Below are 19,544 nucleotides of genomic sequence, written 5' to 3' on the forward strand. Positions count from 1 at the left end.
TATTGGTCTGTTCCTGTTGATATTGCAGCATTGTATCATTTTCATTTTTTCTGCGCTAAATCAGGAGTTGAGTGCAATATATGTAACAATTTTCTGCGTATATAAAAAGCATCAAAAGGAATAAAGAAATGTCCCACTATTTACCTAAAAGCGCTGGTATGTCAACCAATGAGTAATAAAAGTGATATGCATACACTGACTCAATTAGAGTATGCTAAGTTTAAATGCAAGCGAATGGCCACTATTATGCAATTCTTTGATATTTTTACTAGTGCATTTGCACACAACGTAGGGCAATACTAATTACAAATGAATAGCAGCGGTGCCGTGTTAGTCATTAGCCTTTCCTTTTGAAAAGAAGATGGGGTAATATAAAATACATTGGCAGACATTAAACATTAAGGAGCCACTCTGATATTCTGCAAAACAAGCCCCTAGGGCCATATCATCCGCTGACGAGAGTTAGCTTACCACACGCACCAAAAACTGGGCGTACTAAAACATTTAGTGATGACTCCCTCATTTCAAAAAGCTAGATCACGTGGTGTGTTCTTAGTAGAGACTGAGAAAAGAGCTGCTCTCCAGAAGCCTAAAGTTTAATTCTCAATACAGATGGGTTAAAAGAGAGAGAGAAAAAAAATTATCTGAATTTTAAGACTTTTATTTATAATTTGGTGAATCCAAGATTGATTCTGCAGCATGATTAAGCCCCTACATATGCCCTCTTTTAACATCATTTAGCGAGTTGGATTGGCTAAAGAAAGAGAAGAAACTGAAATACCCAGGACCCAAAGAGGAGCCAAGTTCTCGAAAATAACTGCAGCAATCGACCTTGCCTTAAAAAAGCATATCTATTAAAAGACAAAGGATGATGATGCAAAATACTGCATTTATGAATTCCCACACTAAAATTGCCTACATTAAATATAAGCCTTTATGATTACGTGTTTGCGTTCACCTCCCGAGGTCAATGTAGTGATGCGCTTTAATATGAAATGGTTAAATTAGAAATGGAGCATAATTGGACATCACAAGGGCTCTACAACTGCCCAACTATGTATACAGCATGAAGAACCACGGGCTGTTTTTGCTTGATGGAAGGAGAAAAGCTGATTAGACCTAAAAAAGCTTATATTTGCCCGGGGGAGCATTAGAAGAGGGTATACATGCATTGTAGACAGCTTAAGAATTTATAAACTGTAATCACAAAGAACTATTTCCCAAGATGTGCCAATTAAGCAATGAGGGAATGCAAGGTAGTCCAGCAGAAACATTGTACAAGAATAATAAGGAAAAAAGTGGCAAGACAAAAGAACAAGCTGAGAGAGTGCTTGGAGAGTATCCTTGCTAAGCATTAATCTAAATTCCTAAAAACCAACACCACTTAATCCGTCCTACTGTAAGTAAAAAAATAATTTAAATAAGCCTTTGGACACAGTTTCTCTTTGAGAATGCAAACCATTTTTAATACAATAATGGCAACATTGTCAGCAACTTTAACTTCTTTTGCAATTCTCTAGTGACAACTACTCTAACAGAGAAAGGTTATGAGTTAATAACTCCCTGCATGTGTACCAGTTGATTGCACTATAAACTATTCAAGTTTACAAGTGCTTATTAATAATCTGGGCATTGTTTGGCCTCCTCGTGTTCCTTTGGCATGAACTGTAAGGGCATGGGACCAAATACCATCATTATGCCAGTTAAGCCTTCCCTCTGGGGCAAAGAGGCTGTTGGGTACTTTTGGACAGATAAAAACACCAAAGGCAACAGTTTAAATCAGTAACAGTAGGCTCATGGGCACATATCCACATCATGATTGAAATAATGCAAGTGTGGAGGATGTGTTCTTAGCCAGAGTGCTGCTTAGGTCTCATAGTCTTGCAGTGCCAAAACTAAATGCTAACACAATAGAATCTGGCCCTGAAGCCCACATGTGCCTCACTCTTTCACACACAAAAAAGGTCTACAGGACCCTTCCCTTGCTGCTTCTCCTGCCGCTAATAAAAGCAATGAATAGCTTTGTCAGGATGTCAGCTCTTTTAAAAGCAGACCTTTGCAATGCTTTCTGAGACTCAACCTGCTTTCACTGAGCCAACTGGTATTGTTGTTTGTCATTGTCCACACTGTTATAATCTATATGGTAGTGTGGTGACACTGTCTTTTAAAATTTGATGAAGCTGACCTGATTTACAAAAATGACCACCAGCACTATGTCTATTGTAGTCAAACATAGAACACAGACAAAGAAAGAGAGCATGACAGAATGCAAATGTGTGTGTGTGTGCGTGTGTGTGTGTGTTTGAGGACTGTGCACACATTTATTGGTTAGATGATGCATAATGCAGTTTTACAGGGACTAGAAGACAGAGGGGATAACTGACACCGTCTATCCATTTGCATGTGCCGTACTTATGTTTGCATGCTGGGTTCATGGAGATGAAAATAAGGATGCAAGCATTCATGTGGGGCATGGATGAATGGGGAGATCCAGGACTGTCTGCTAACATTCAGGGATGTGTATATCATCTCCGAGGCGTTGATGGGCCCTAATGCAGAATAAGGAGAGCCAATCAACTCCTATCTATCCGCTCTGCCAGGGTGACACATTGTAGGGGTACTTCAAGGCCAGCGTACTGCCACATTCTGCTGACAAATCATTACATTAGACATGTCGACTGAGAAGGAAGGTAATAAGATTGAGTTACAGGGTTTTAGATGGATTATGAACACCTCTTGCTTCCTTGATTCCTTCCATTTTCACCATTCTTTGAACTTATCCGTTTGAGGCCAATTTTTGAACAGACATTTGAACTTGTTTATTTTAGTTTCATAACGAAAACTGCACAGCAAGTTAAAAAGGAGGCACTGCTCATGTGAGCTTTTCCTCACCACAAATACAGGCACTCTTTGTCTAATTGCCAAATTAATCTTTCAACATTGCAATCTTTGAATAAAAAAAATAAATAAAACATTTTGATTGTAGTTCGGTAACAGTAAATAACTGGTGTAAAACCAACAGCGTGTACACCTTTGCTAAGAAGAACAAGAAGAAGAAAGTGAAGATGAAGAATAAGACAAAGAAAGTTTATTAATAGTGTTTTTATTGTTGTTGTTGTTGTTGTTACTCATTTACTTTTGAAAGCGTCCTTGCTTGATTTTATGTGTGTGCATCTGTCCACGAGATAAATGGTGATTGGCGTGTGGCTGAAAGTGGGTGGTGAGGAATGATTAATCAGCATAATGAATGTGGATAAGCACTGTGCAGATGGAGCCCACACTCAGGACTGTGTCACCCAGCAGGGAGTCTTTTTGCTTCCCTTCAGTGCCTCTGCATAGTTTCAACTATAGCTATAATTGTATTTGTTGGGCATGTGTTGCTTGCTGCCTCGTTTAATTTGCGAGCTCATTTCTGCATGCTTTTGCTTTATAATCACCTCATTCATATTTCAGTAGGATGGTTATCTAAGTATACAATTAGCAACATTTTCATGTAAATAAAAATTTACGCATTTGTTTTGCTTCTCTCTCTTGCCAAACATTATTGCAATGTACCGTTTGCAGCAAATCGTGCTTTCAGTCAAACACAGTTTAATAAGTCCTCTTGCTTCACATTTTAACCGCATAACACAACACATGACATACGGTTTGAGCTGAGGATACATTCTTGTCTGTGGGTTCAAACAGATTTTTAATACCTTAACCTTAATATTTAAAATGAACTTAAATCTCATAAAATGAAAACGCATCAGTGTTATGTCCATGCATTAAACAACTGCATTTGATTTTATGTATTTAGTTAAAAGCTTATACTGCACAATAATACAATATGTATGCATTGTCACCCACTCAAATTCTATCTATACACCATATATAAAGGCTAGTAAACCTTTAATGTAAGACAATCATAATTTCATTAATTCAAAGCAAATTCAAAAGAGAATGATGACACATAAGCATTTCTGAGAAGCCGACATAACTCATTTTGTTTTGGATTCAAGGAATCAAGCCACCTAAATAATCAGACATTATATAACATTAGCATAACAGTAGGTGAATTAACAGAAGCCCAGATAGTAGAATTGTTAATAACTGGGATGCTATCCAAACTGTTCCGCCTGAACTTTCTACTTCAGACCAGGCAGACCATTATTTAACCAGCAGTGACATACATGCCAGATGTGCGCTCCTTCTGTACCAATAAGTTAACCCGGTTGGTCACCCTGGCTCCCCCTAGATTTCATGACATTAGCTTGGTTTTCAGATGCTCTTACTGAGTCATACGCTCATTCTCCTAAGCCCTGTTGAGCCTTTTTGTTAGAAACCCCACTGTCCTGCTTCACATTGAATAAAGAGTAAAATGGAGAAAGTGAATGGGGACAATAAAAAACCTCTTTCTAGCTGTTTGAATGCTGAAAAAGCTACATATGACTAACCCCAACACACTTCTCATTGGTGTATTTTTGCTACATTAAGCCATTATTTCTTCATCACTTTCGATATATATATGGTGCTGTGTGTACTGGCAATGTGTTAGTACTTTAATATACTTTTTCCTCTCCCAAAGACGAGGGATGTGTGTCATGTCATACACACCTTATAGCTGTACTTTCACCTAGTAAATTTAAGGTTTGAGTTCCATACATTTTGCAGGATTTACATTAGTTGATGTACAAATCGTGCAAGTTTTGGTGGTAAAGGATATATACTGGTATATACAATATACCAACCAGAAGAAACATTAAGACCACTTTCAAGTGAACTGAACACCATTAATCACATTGTTACAATGCACAGCTATACTGGGGAAGTTGTGGTCCTGGGAATCATGTGGGCGTTATGTTGGCACATGTGCTCCCTTACAAAACATTGGTGCAAACCAAGTAATCACCCACCTCCACACCACAGCTGCATTCTGAGACCACACTAGAACTTTAACACAAAAGCAGTGTGATCCAGCTCACTGCCCAGGAATGACTTGAGGAACACATGACACTGATTATACAGATCTGACTGAGCATCTACAGGATGTGTCAGAGCAAACGCAATCCAAATAAGCCCACCTCACAACCACAGGACCCAATGGATCAACTGTCCTAATGCCAGACACCACAGGGCACCCTTAGAGGCAGTGGGACTGAGAACTTTTCCCCCTTCCTCTGGACCTAAGCTTGAAATCAGCAGCCACTTGAACAATGTCCACTCCTGGTTGTAAAGTAAAGAAAAGGGGGGGAAAAACACTTCTGTACACACCCATGCACAGAAAGCAGTGTATCACTGCCAAGATTATACTGAAATCAAATGTTCTATTTGCTACTCACCCCTAGGGTACACACCTCCTACTGCAGAAATAAAACAGTAATAAAAGCCAACATGCTGCTTTACTCACAAGGACAGTGCAAGAAATGTTAGTACAGATTGAGGCTCAGGCTGCACAGTGATGCATCTTCACCTCAAGTGCATCCACCTTATTTTCAATTAATGTTTTTTTTTGAGACAGTGAAAAATAAAATAGAAAAAAGTAGCCTTTAGAAAGCTCATTAATCACGGTTTAAAACAAAGACAAGACGAGATGGGGGTGGAGTTGAGACTTTGCCAAGCCTTCACCTTCTCCATCCATTGTAATAGGATAAAGGGTGGGTCTCTATGGTCCACATGAAAATGAGAAAACTGACTTGTGCAAAAAAAACAGACCACACCAGGTCTCCACACACACAAGGTTCACACATTTTTTAGAAACTACAAAGTAACAGAGAAGGGTAAAAAAGAAAGGAAAAAAGGGGGGAAGGGGGGTACTTACACACCACACTGAGTATCAGTCTTACCTGGATGAGTGATTCACTCAGTCTCTCCTCGTCTACCTGCAGCACAATGTCCCGGATCTCTTCATAAGGCAGGCGGAACGAGCCCAAGAAAATTGCTGTTGTGATGTAGACAGAAAAGAGTCATTTCCTCTCCCTTTTTTATTAGACTGCAGGCTTCAAAGAGACATTTCAGCACAAAATGACCACAGACCTAACTTTCCACTTGGAAAAACTAATGCATTTTCTGCCTTTCAACTGGATAGTCTGTGTCACAAAAGCTGGACAGGAAAAAAAATCAAGATAACAATAACATATAAAACAGTGACAGGTAATAATAACAATACTAATAATGAGAATATTTTTAATTAGCTGTAGCAGTGTTTGTGTCATCTGAACAGCTACATGCTTTTGTAAGGGTGGATACAAAGGTGCCCAGTGAATTTGCCTCAGGGGAAAGCCTCATGGCTGTTTCACACTCCAGGTGGGGTGGCTACATTGAAAAGTGGAGCTGATGGTGTATCCAGGTGGAAGTCACACATGGAGGTTTGGTAATGAGTTGGAGGAGAGTCACTCAACAGCTGCTTAACTACTGAAGCACTGGGACCTGATGTCTGTGTGTGACGTGCAACAGAGAAGGAGTGCGTCCTTTTTTCAGCTCTTCATAGTCTACTGCTACTTAATATACAGAGTATTCACTGCATTTAACACGCCATTGCTATCACTTTGATTTACAATATAGTACTGTAGAGCTTTAGTCCCATAACATCTAGCATCATTTTCTGGTTTCACTACATAATATAAACTACAGATAGATGTTACCTTTCACTCAGTTCAACATTTTTTGTCAAATAAAGCACATTGGCTTTGCTTCTTTGTCTCTTCAAAAGACCTACAGCTGTTCAGTACTGAGTTCTCTTAAGAGTCGTCCTTCGAAGGTCATATGTATTGGGTACTAGGACATATTGGAGATTCAAAGTGAGGGAAATGTAGATGGGAAGGCAAAAAAAAAGTTCCAGGCTGAAAATCCAACATTTGGTGCTATCAGCTTGCACCTGCTTCTTATTTCCTGTGATGGTGTAGGTGTAGGTGTGTTGATGAGATTCAGCAGCACAATGGCGTTTTGGTGCACAATTTAGCAAAAAATTGCACCTGCACATTCACCCATGAGGATTAGTACGTATGTGTTTTTCCAGGTGCACTGAGGTGTATTGTTGGCTTTAGTTTGTAGACAAAGGAGCTTTGCATTACTGCATTACTGATATGGGAATCAAACATCTGATTCTCATGTTCCATTTTCTGTACTGTTGAAAAGGGATAGGAAGTGATACTATAAGTGATACTATATCTATAGAGATACAAAAGCAAATGTAGTAGACCACGCAATGTAAGGTTTATGGCATAGCTGCTCTAAATGAATAGCATTGGTAATTATCAAAATCATTTTATGCTTCTGTAATGGTTAATCCACCAGCATGTGGAAGCACTTTAATCGACATGACATTTTTAATGCTATGATATAATTACTGTTGTTATCCATGAATTTTCAAATGTACTGTTTTTCCAAAAAAAAGTATCAAAAAGGGGTAACACACATTATTATTTTTTGATTAAGGCGTCAAATTGCAGTTATTTACTTTCCTGAATAGAAAAAAAATAGTTTGAACAGTTGAACGTTGTGCTCGATGAATTAATTTGAGCAATATAAATATGAATTCTGTTTATTTGTCTAATAAGTAACAATATGATTTTTAGCTTTAAACTAATTTTTGACAGATTTTTTAATTATCTGTGTTTTCTTGGTTTTTATGAAAGGTGGTCTAATAAATTTATTAAGTATCGTAGCTCTATGCTGAATTGTACAAAATGCTTTTTTTCAGTCCTTTTTCTCTTTCAGGAAATACAAGAATGCAGGGTTTGCATCTCTCCTCTCACAACACTCTCCCACTTAGGCAGACCCCACCTCTAAGTTTCCCTCTGGACTTAAATCTCTCAACTCTCTTCTCCAGCAAGAATAGAGACAAAGTGCACATGAAGATGTTAAAATTGCATGTATAGTAAAAAAAAAAAAAGTGAATATAGCACACCAGACTCTGACAAAAGCAGACAAAACTTAAGTCCCTCCAATGGAAGTGAAAACAGGTGGCATGCTGCCCTGCAAGTTTACTTTTTGAAATGCGTTGGAATTCTGTACGTGCATGCATTATTTTTGTTAGTTTTGGAAAAAAGTGGAAACAATTGGTTTTCAGTGGTTTCTAGTTCTAAGCAGAATTGCAGGAACTCTTCACTGAGAAACCAGTTGGTACATATATCATGCCGTTTTAATACATGAATTCTTAAACATTATATAAAATATATATTTTAATATTTTTTTATATTTCAATATTTTCTTGCCCGTGTAATCCAGCTTTATTTGCTAATCTTAAATTTAAAAAAGTATGCATTTTATGTAGGTTTTCCATTTATTAATTCTTTTTATACAGCTGCTACGTTGTGCACAAGCTGTGTTAAAAAAAACAAACAGCTGCAGAGAAAAGCGATAAAAGAGAGAAAAATATTGTGTCGAGTACTTTTTTGTTCCAGGTGGGAAAGTATATTGAGTAGGAGATTTACTACTCTTGAAGCACCTGACATACTGAATAAGATTAAAATTTATATGAATTGTAGTACATTGTCTTGACAAGCTACTGTAATTATTATTAGTAAGCTAACTAACTATAGTGTAAGCCTTATTTTTAAAAATATGTTTACGTTGCCTTTATGAGTTCTATTGAAAATCTGTGGTATTAAATTCAGTTTCAGGCTAGCATATTCTTAGGAGATTTCTGTCAAAGTGAACTATATTTTGGTATTATGGTTTATGTTCAGGTTCATTTATAGTTTTAGCTATTCTTTTTTGAGTTTTTTTTAGTCCCTGTTTATTTCTTGGATTATTAGGTTTTCCTTTGTGTCTTTGCTCTTTGTGTCTCCCTCTGTGTGCCTGTGTTTATGTGCTTGTATGAGCCCTTGCGTCTTGTTTCCCTTCGTGTGTTCCATTCTGTTTCCCCAGCCCATCATGTCTCCTCTCTCACCCTCATGTTCCCTCGCTCCCTCTCGTCTGCCTTTCCTCCACTCCTGTATCACGCTCCTCCGTTTCCTGTTTTATTGCGAAGGTCTTTCTGTGTTCCCTGTGTGTTCTCACGTCCCTCATTATCCTTCTATGTATTTATGTCAGCGTCTCCCTCGGTCCTCTGTCACGATCTCCCTCATGGTTGTGCGTCTCTCCGTGTGCTTCCTCGTGTGTTTAGTTCTTATTATTTCCCAGTATTGTTTGTATTATTTTCCATTTTCAGCAAATAAAGCTGTGTTTTGAGTTCACATTCAGCCTATGAGTCTGCGTTTGGGTCCTTTCCTTCCTGCTGCACACAGCCGTTTCATGACAACTTGTTCATATTTTTAAAGATTTAAACCCAACTTCTGGTGAGGATTGCTTTCAAAGGGCAGGCCAAATACCTGCCAAAGTATATTTTTGTCACTTATATATATATATATTGTTTAAAATTTTAGGGCTACACTATGTCAAAGCTTCTATACATTAACTGCAACCCCCCAAAAAATGTCTATGCAAAACCATTCAAGTCTTAAGACCTAACAAATTCTGCTTGCATTTATTCTGTCCATTATTGCAAGATGTGATGTATACATTCAGTACAATAGCAGGCCACTGTAATGAACAATTCTCTTAAACATTAAGTAGTAATGTAGTAAGTAGTAAGTTTAACTTTGGTCAACTTCTCTCTTGTATTTAAAATATTTAAAATACGGAATGTTAAAGAACATATGTTTGTTTTTCATTGAAATTTCCTCAAATAAACAATTTACTAGCTTTCAGCTTTTCATGATTCCTAAACAAGATTCATATGTACATTCAAATAATCAAAAAGTTAATTTCTCTAATTTGGGCTGACCCTAAAGTCAAAAGTCAACATGAAGCTTAATATAAGTTCAAATGACCAGACTTTGGTACGCATGATTGCTATACCACAATACATAACATGGTATTTACATTACAATCACTCATGCTGTCCAACTACCTACATATCTGAGTCACTGGACCTTCAAAACTACTAAACATCAAAACTGTAAAGGGAACTTAGATGGTTCAGAGGCACGCACAGAATATGATCTATGATGCTGTAGTATGTGTCAATGCGGCTCAGGAGAGCTGCATAACTGAGTACAACAACATGCTTCCAACCCATTTCCTTCCTGAAGGTGAGGTTTTCTACACTCTTATTTTTGCCTCCTGTCAAATTCAAAGCCCATCTGCTTGTTATATAATAAAAGATGGCAGTGGCACCTATCAACATTGTCACAGCCCATACAAGGATGCAATGACGTGCAATGACAGAATCATGCAAATGCAGCAAACAGGCTTCTGTGTTTCAAACTTGTGCTCAATATTTAGCAAATTTAAGTAATTTATCACATCTCTATTCATGGAATATGTCATCACGTGTTTACAATTCTCACCCTTTCTGCTTAAATAACAATGGTGTAAAAGACACATGTAAACAAATGAGTGGACTGCAATCTAAACCTCCATCCATTTTTTTAACCACTTGTATTTCATCATGGGACTGGAGCCTATTCTGGGAGTCATGGGGCGAAAAGCAGGATACACACTGGATAGACTGCTAGTCATACAATTCATTCACACTCACATTCACACCTACGGCCTAACACACATGTCCCGGAGTACCTAGAGAGAGCCTACACAAGCAGGCACCAACTGACTGGCATAATCTTAACATGTGACATTCATATTTGTTGAGGTGTTATTATCTACATTGTCACTCTGAGCTATATTATACCAAATCTTTCAGACAGGCAGATATGCTAACAAGCACACACACTATTTAAGAAGAAGGAGTAGGAGTTTTGTCTGTTTTTTTTCTAGATCATTTGCATGTTAACTGAAGAGCAAAATAAAAAGAAGCCTGGAAGGTGAGTTAATACACCTGTACTAGGTAAACAGGCTACTCACGGCCACAAGTGATTTTAAACACCTACATGTAATTTTAGTATTCAGTTCTAACAAAAATGTGCTTTACAAATCAAAAGGCTTGGACACAAATAAAACACTACATACCAATTAAAAAAACTCAACAAAACACCATCCGTACATGCAGTTATGGTTATGGTTCATTTCTGTAGGACAAATAACTGCATCTACTTACAAAGATTCTGTGCAGTCTTGGCATCCAAGATACGAAGCTCTTTTGCCTTTTTCTTAAATTGCGGCACTTTTTCTTCATTTTCATCCTTCAGGTCTTTTCTCACTGCAAGAAAAAAAAGAAATATTATATACGTAGATATATAGATACATAACATAAGATATTTTGGGGACAAGAGCATACTATTTCACCAAAATTTTGATGCTAACTGCTATCACCGTTGTATTAAAGCCAGAATTAAATGACAATAAACAACATTTTTCCACCATTTCTCAAAACAAAGAAAAATAATTAATTTACATACATTAGAATCTCAATGCATATTAAAAAGTAAGCGTACAGGACAACATGCGTTAGATGCCAACAGATGGCATAAACCAATTAAAAACCATTACTTCAGTACCCGGAAAGTAGTATTTTGGTCATGCATCTTTTTTCTTTAGACAAAAGGCAAAAGCAAATCAGCTACTGCTGAAACATTTGGCAGGTAATCTAACTGATCAGCCTGTGATGTATTCTACACTTAATGTTATAATCTGAAATAAATGGCTGAATATATAAGAAACAGTCACACCGGTTTTAAATGTGTTACATTAAATAAATAAACCTTCAATAGGTAAAAATGTGAACAAATGTGTGTGGTTTTGCCATTTTATAAACATAAGCAGCAATATATGGCAACTCTACAGTGGAACTGATTTGAATGCATTGCTTTCTGCAGTCCTTAACATATGTCATATAAGGTTGGTGATAGGCAGAACTGATTGATGTTAGCAACCTTAAACATAAAAGTGGAACTACATAATATGCAATATAATCATCTGTAGCATCAGAGGAAAGTCTTGCAGACAACTTTCCTATCTTCATTTGCATGTGCCAACACTTTTGTCATTGTGACAGTGGGTAGATGGTTGATAAGCACCGCTCCTTCCCTTAGGCCCTGCCTGTCAACTTCCTAGAGCCAGGGAGATAATTGTGTTAGCCCCCACAAATCCCCAAAAATGGTATTAAGTCTGTGACTGAACACAATAGACGAATTTGTCTAAGAATGAAGAGACCCTATGTTTTCATAATGGACAGATTATTGAGTCTGCACACTGGGGAAACACCACAATAACAGTACTGCAGTAACACCGAATTTGTCTAAAAACATGAGTGCCTGCAGGGGACAGAATTATACACATGCTGCCCTTTTTTTTTTTAAATTTTGTTTGGCAAACTAAACTCTTTAAATGTCATGACGAATTATTTTTATGAATTTATCACCTGCTGGACTTTAAATGCTCACATGTGTTTCAGAAAGAAGAAATCTGCTCATGATCAAAGCATTTTAATGTTTGTCTCAACTATGTTATTGAAGCTGGGGAAAAATAGCATAACGGTAGGCAGCACTATCAAAATTATCAAATGTCCAAAAAGTCCACAATATAAGACAAGTACCTAATAACTTAGTTGGCTGTGAGATTTCACATAGTGCTAATACTGAACTTAATACTGAACGTAATTCTACTTTATTCATACAAAATAAGCCTCTGTGGTGGAATTCAGGTGCACTGTCAGACAACTTTAACACCTGTGTCCACCTAAATCTGTGAAACTGTAATTACAGTACAGGAGAGACTTTTCAGAATGAAGATGCAGCAACATGAGAAAGACGATTCCTTAGATCCTTCGCTCTCCCCCAGTGGTTTATGAGAGGCAGCACACTTTGTTGCTAATCATCACAACTGCTCAGTTTAAGCCCAAGGTGGGAGTCTCCCAGGAAATCTAGAACAAACAATCCGCTCCCTCAGCGCTGGCTTGCATATTTGAAGAAAGAATCAAAGAAGCAACATCTCCTGGGCAGCCAGAAGAAGGAATGCTAAAGGCACCTGCCTAACTCAAGTGCTTTCAAGGACGCACATGACATTTGGGATGCAGTTGTTTACTATTGGTAAAATGCTGTAACTATAATACAAATGCTACACAAAGTATTATGGTTTGATTTTCTGTCAAAATAATAGCATGATCCTTCAGGAGGCTGTAGAACACAGCACTTTAACTTGCAATATAATACACGAGTGTGCACATGCCAACAGAAAGGGTGAGACGTGGGACTTGAGAATTCATAAATGCATTTAGGAAGAGGATGTTAGCCAATTCATTAGTGGCTGTGTTTTAAGTGTTTTACACAAGGCACAACCCTCATACATACTTGCAATTAAGTTAATGTCATAAAAGAAAATCCCACTTTATTTCAATATTTTAATGGATAGTGTTTTAGTTTAATCTTTGCCAGGAAGGTACCTTTATTAACAATTACAAGTAATTAAGAGGAACGCAATAGCACTACTGAAAAAGCCAAAAGTAATAAATGACTGTTCTACAAAGTAATTAAATAACTAAAGTATTTTAGTGTACTGTACTACTGTACTATTACTAGTAACTAAAAATAATTAATAACATCCATCTATCTATCTATCTATCTATCTATCTATCTATCTATCTATCTATCTATCTATCTATCTATCCATCTATCCATCTATCTTATGTCATGCCAGAATGTCTGTATTCCTCAAAGAGAACAGATGCAAAACAAATGTTAATGAGTTAAAAAAACAAATCCAATATACAGTACAGGGCCAGTAACCAACAAAGAAATCATCCTTCATTTCCTATGTGGCACGAACAAAGAATCTGAGGAGGAGGAAAAAAATAAATAAATGAAAATACGAGGAAACAATGCCCCATAGACAGAGAGCAAACTGAGCCATGAGCAGGCTGCTTTTTGGCACCAAAGTGTTCTTTTCAACCTCCATATTTTCCACACGGCCTTTTGAATCTCTCATTTCCGTACCTCAAATTCTCAGCGAGGTGATCCCGGCCATTTTGGTCAGTGCCTTAGCTGTCTTTACCCTAGTCCCAAGGCCCTTGTGCTATATCGAATTAAACATAAAAACAGTGCCCTCTATAATATGAAACAGGCATATATTTTTTTCTAAAACCATCTATACAGCTCAGAGCTCTCCCACTGGGCATTGAGTAGTGGCATCACTAGGCTGATTTCTGCAACAGTATTTGCTGGCTGACTCAATTATGCCACATGTCACATGTTTCCTCTGGGCACTGCATGTGGACTGATGGGCCCTGGAGGGCTTGCACACATTCAAGCTGCCACACTAGTTGGAGTCCCAGGTGTGTGGGGAGGATGACTATAGGTGGCATATAACCAGATGGTTGGCCGCAACAATAAAGAAGTTCTGTACATGTGTTCAAAACACAGGAGCTGTCAGATACTTACTAAATATTCCAAACTCCACATGGCTTGAGACAAAGTTAAATTTTGACAAAAGTTTTACTTTTTATTTCCACCAAAATTCCACTTTGGGAATGTGTGTGACTCCTTTTCTGCCAAGAAAGCTTAACCTGCATAACTGCGTAGGGCCACAGCAGCTGATCAAACTCTGTGTCAATATTTAGACGTGTTTTATTACTTGCCCAGTGGCTAAAATGTAATACTTTGACAACAATGACATCTTTCATGCACACAGTTATATTTGTTAATGGAATCTTTCAAGCAATCATGCAGCGAAGCACCATTTGTGGCGGGAACAATGTTGGAGGTTTCTTGGCAGCTTGTTGGTTTCCTCGCTTCTGTGTACAATGGAGTCCTATCACATAGATACATTATTTCTGTGTCAGGCAGTCAGATGAAAACGTAGTGATAACAGAATTCAAATTAAAAACTAATATAATCATGTACTCATTGTTATTTGGTAAAATTGGGCGATGGACTGGGTGAGGAATATATTTTTCATCGAGAGTTCATGAAAGAAGGAAGAAATGTTTATTGAAATTTGCACCCTACTGTACTATCTAAAGCTCAACTTTCAGGGAGCTTATTCTTGGGCCACATTGTTCTCCAAGGCAAACAACAGGGTCAAATGCTTTTGACATGACATGGGTTGTGCAAGTTTAGTATGGAAAATGTACGAGTGAATTGAAAGTAGTTTTAATTCACATGGATTTGTTGTTACATCTTAACTTACAAGGCTGAAAAGATTTGAGAAGACTGTCGGGGAGGAAATGTTTTGAAATCATGTTTAAACAAAACACATGGAAATTCTGCTGGCGCCAGCATAACCACATGAAGAGAATCCTCTGGTGACTGCAATTGTAACACATTACATTAACTGAGGGGGAGTTAAAGCTTGCTCCATGCCAAAAGGAGTCACCAAATTGATAGAGGTTTTAATGAAAAAAATACGTGAATGTTTTAGCAGGAAAAAAAAAAACGACTTGGCTTATTAAAGATGACTTGGCTTCCATGTTAAGCCTTCTCTGTGGGCCTTGGACTGAGGTATACCCTTGGGAAACTCTGTGATAACAAGAGTTCTCCAACACTTGGATATCCAGTCTGTTTGTTGGCCCAGAAACACTATCCTGGGTGCCTTCCATGCAATATCTCCCTCAAGACGTCCATAAAACCCAGGGCATTACAAAGCTAAACACTACCACATGTTCACTTCCGGACACAGACCATCCGGCTGAGCCCCAGCACCAGTCACCAGAAAATAAGCGGGCCTTGAAAAGAAATAACAGAAAACTGCAGATGACAGGTCTTCAACAAACATATTTAAAGGCAAAAGAACACAGAGTGGAACAGGCAATGTGGAGTCTGGTCCTCTACAAAGCAATTTATTCCTTCAAATGTGCAATCTGCCTGCAAACATGTGCCCTGTCCTCCATCTCAGGGACTCACACTGAGGATTGAGCTACTGGAGAGCTGCCAGTTTGTCTAAAGGAGATGGATTCTGAGGAAAAGTCACTGGCCTCAGTCATAGAAAAAACAATTCCACAGAGGCGTGGTGTGTACATAGAGCGCAAAGTAGCCAGCAAATTCCTTTCATGTTCAGCATCTCCGTTTAAAACAATGACTCTGTAAAACATTTTGGTGGGGTGAATGGCATGTATACAGTGAAGGTAGCATCAATTCATGCTTGCTGTTTTATCAATTGTGGACTAAATCTTAATGAGCAGGAGCCCAGTTAAATGTCTTATGAGAGGATAAAGACTTTTCAGCTGCTAATTACAGAAAACAGAAAAAAAAAAAAAAAACAGAGCACACACTCAAGAATTAAACTTAACATATGACCAATGAAATCCATGACTAAGTTTCTCTAATACACGAAGGCTACACAGATGTCTCACTCTCAAAGCCAAAGTCAAACCACTGTGTGAATACCAACCCCCCCCCAGTACACACTTTTGGACCATGAAAACGCATCACTTCTCCGAAAAAGCCCCATCCCCCATTAAAACTCAGCATTGTTAAAACAGAATACTCAAACTGCGATTAACACATGACATTTGCATGAATATACATCTTTACTCTTTTTTTATTAGATCAATTGTTCCCTGTGGATTGGGAAAACCAAATCTCTTAGCAACAAGAGAACAAATTCAAGCTCTTTTTTCCTTTGCTAGGTTCTAACCTTGACATAACTAAAACGCTGAAGATGATTTTATTTTAGAAAAACTCTTCAGCTCAAGGTTAGCCATGAGAATGAAGCTGCAGTTGGGTGGGAGAGAGATGTAGATGTAGCTCTCAACCATGCAATCATCATCATGCCTAATGATAACAGGGAGTGGGGGAAGTGGCTAATAATGATTATGATGATGGTAACCGTGGATAGGGTGTTAAATATTAGTGTGAGCACACCACTGTGTCAAAACACACTTCCAGAAAATATGTATGCGCACCCTGAATCATAAATGACGATATGAGTTTTCAAGCTAACTATAGTTCTCTAGAGTTATCGGCTCTACTATCTGAAAGCATCTGGTTCTGATTATCCAAGATGTCTAAATAAAAGGTGTGTGTATAGAATGCAGGATGAGTCCTGCAGAGTGACCATGGCCAGTAATGTTTTCAGTATGCAGGGAGAGGCTAAGCCCACGGTGGAAGGTATGCAGCTGGGCCTGGAGCAGAGCCCAGGGAGAAAAACACCTCCTCTTCCAATTGAGACAAGACAGATCTCCCTTAGTGCCCTGGACTTCTGCAAATGGTTTATATTTCCCATAAAAATTGTAAGTTTTTGTCAGTTAAAGCAGGAATAACAAGGTTATACATATTTATAATTACATACTTAACTGGTAGTGTATTATTGTAATTTGGGGGTATAGCTAGGATCTATTTAAGAGTACAAAAGATGTCATGAATCCAGAGACAGATGGTGTCAGTTTGATTTACCTAAACTCTTATCCAAACTGGAAGCATGCACATAGTTTAGCACAGTCAATAATTCATCTAATATACTGAGGATTATATTTATGCAGGGAGGAGAAATGATGGTGCAGTTCAAAACATACAGTAAAAAATTACCATCAACTACACAAAACAAAAAAAAAACCAAAACAACAACAACAAAGTAACCCTGAGAAAAAGAAATCCGCAAATCAGTAACTCTGAGCACTGTCAATCACCTGGGGCTTGGTGTAGCCTTTTAACACGTGTAGTTAATCTGCACACATCTACAAATGACTATTGCCCTCTCTCACAGGCAGGGGAGTGTGGGAAGGCTCCAACTCTTTCTCTTAAATTGGTCATGGAGACATGCTCCTGGGGGCAGTGAATGGATTGAGCCTGACATCCAATCAGTTCTGAGAAACCATTCTCTGGTTATGCCAAAGCACTTTGTTGTGACCCAATACGCTTGGGCGCTGGTGGGAAGGCACTAGCTGATGGTCCAAATGACTGCACCTGCCGTCTCTTTAAGACCCTGTCACGCAGTCCAAACTTTAGCATTCAGGAGACGACGCTGAAGCTCAGCTTGTATGACTATGAGGGGGACGAAGAATAGAGATTTGAAACTAAGGCTGTTCCTTGGACAACTGGTAGGATTACTGATGTCCCTGTGGTCTCTATTACCTCCACCAGTTCAATGCTGCACTGGACCAAGCCCAGCGAGTACGCTTAAAGAAGCTGAAATAGTTGGAGATTTTAGGACGTGCACCTGTACTGTTGGTCACTTTTAAAAGAAATACAAGGAAAGATGTTTGTGGGCTGTCTCACTGGAGGTTACAAGACAATATGGATGTCAGTTTTACTCTCAGAGAGACGCTTAAAAAGCAAAACCAGCAGAAAAAAGACCAATGACTGTCATATTCACATGTAGGATTTATTGTTTACTGTAGATGTATAAAATGAAATGTGGTTTATCATCAAACACTAATAAATAAATAAATAAAATGTTTAGCAAAAATCATTTGAGTCTTTCTGAATACTCAAATTGCAGCTTCGGCACTCCATTTAGGGTCTCATCATTGAAATAAAATGCATTCTTCTAGCACAAAGACTAATTGTGCTTTTTAAGTTACTACTTTTTTGTTTGTTTCTTTGTTTTCTGGGATTTCTACTGTTTAATACAGAAAAACACCGCTTGAGTTGTGTGCGCAGTGACTGTCCTACTTTCTGAGTATATTCGACAGGGTTGCATTTTGTACATTTGTCAGCTGACAGAACATAATCTGTCTTTTTTTTCCCCTTTATAAAGCAGTTATTCTTTCCCCTTTTTCTCTCTCTCTCATGGGTACCCCAGTTCTTTTCTTTTTGTGATTGCTTGTTCATTATTTCAGGATGAAAATAGGATGCTCAACAAGGAAGAAAAAAGTGTTTTATTTTCATTTGCATTTTGTCTCAGGGCGTTTGGCATCTTTATTGTAAACTACATTTTTACTGCATTTGCGTGTGCTTTTGCTTAGGTTGTGACACTATGAATATATCCATCCATCTGGACCCTATCAGGCAAGAGGCAGAGTACACTGTGGACAAATGCACTGCAGTGCTAACACAAAGAGACAGACAACCAGTCACACTTGCTTCCACACCTACACCCAATTTTTCGAATTACCAGTTGACCTAACAAGCATGTCTTTGGACTGTGGGAGTAAACTAGAGTGTCTGGAGAAAACTCACACTGATACAGGGAGAACATGCAAGCATCTACACCAGCAGGAGCCAGCTGACCATGAGGTTTATACCAAAACACTTCCTGTCGTGAAACGACAAGAAATACCCTTCTTCTTCTTTTCAAGTCCTCGGCTCAAGATGCAACTTGTAAAAAGTCTACAGCATTTAGACTAATGGCTAAAACATTATGACAGATCAGTCTATGCAACTCTAAGCTCTCTTTGTAACCACTACTGCTTAAAAACAGGAAACTCAAACTTACAGGCAACATATGTCTAAGCAAAATGGTAAGAAGACTGGTGTATGAAAGGTTGTCAAACAAGGAAAAGACGTCCATGCTTATGTTTTATTTTTAAGAAATGCGCTCAAGTATTATCTCTTCTTCTTGTGAAGGTTAACCGATAGGTTGATCCAATTTGTCTACTGAGGCGTGAAAGGACTTAAGAAATACTTCACATTTCTGTGCTGGAAAATGTCAAGGTTTGCAGAGAGATGAGGACAAGAGGAGGGGGAAATGACTTTTTCTCTTCCTGGCAGCTTGACTTCACGCTTGTTAACAGCAATAGGTTTATCCTT

The 19,544-nt window shown here is 38.2% G+C and overlaps 1 protein-coding gene across 5 annotated transcripts in view; it reads right to left on the reverse strand.

Moving 5' to 3' along the window:
- The window catches only part of diaph2 (diaphanous-related formin 2), a 346,148-nt gene that overhangs the window by 141,777 nt on the left and 184,827 nt on the right, over positions 1 to 19,544 (reverse strand). For all 5 annotated transcript variants that reach the window (XM_039620259.1, XM_039620258.1, XM_039620260.1 and 2 more), the window contains 2 exons: positions 11,021 to 11,122; positions 5,826 to 5,920 (listed from right to left, as the gene is read on the reverse strand). In XM_039620259.1, the coding sequence (XP_039476193.1) occupies positions 5,826 to 5,920; positions 11,021 to 11,122 (197 nt within the window). The remainder of the gene's footprint in view (positions 1 to 5,825; positions 5,921 to 11,020; positions 11,123 to 19,544) is intronic.

The sequence above is a fragment of the Oreochromis aureus genome, linkage group 2, assembly GCF_013358895.1.
Source record: "Oreochromis aureus strain Israel breed Guangdong linkage group 2, ZZ_aureus, whole genome shotgun sequence".
Classification (NCBI taxonomy): Eukaryota; Metazoa; Chordata; class Actinopteri; order Cichliformes; family Cichlidae; genus Oreochromis; species Oreochromis aureus.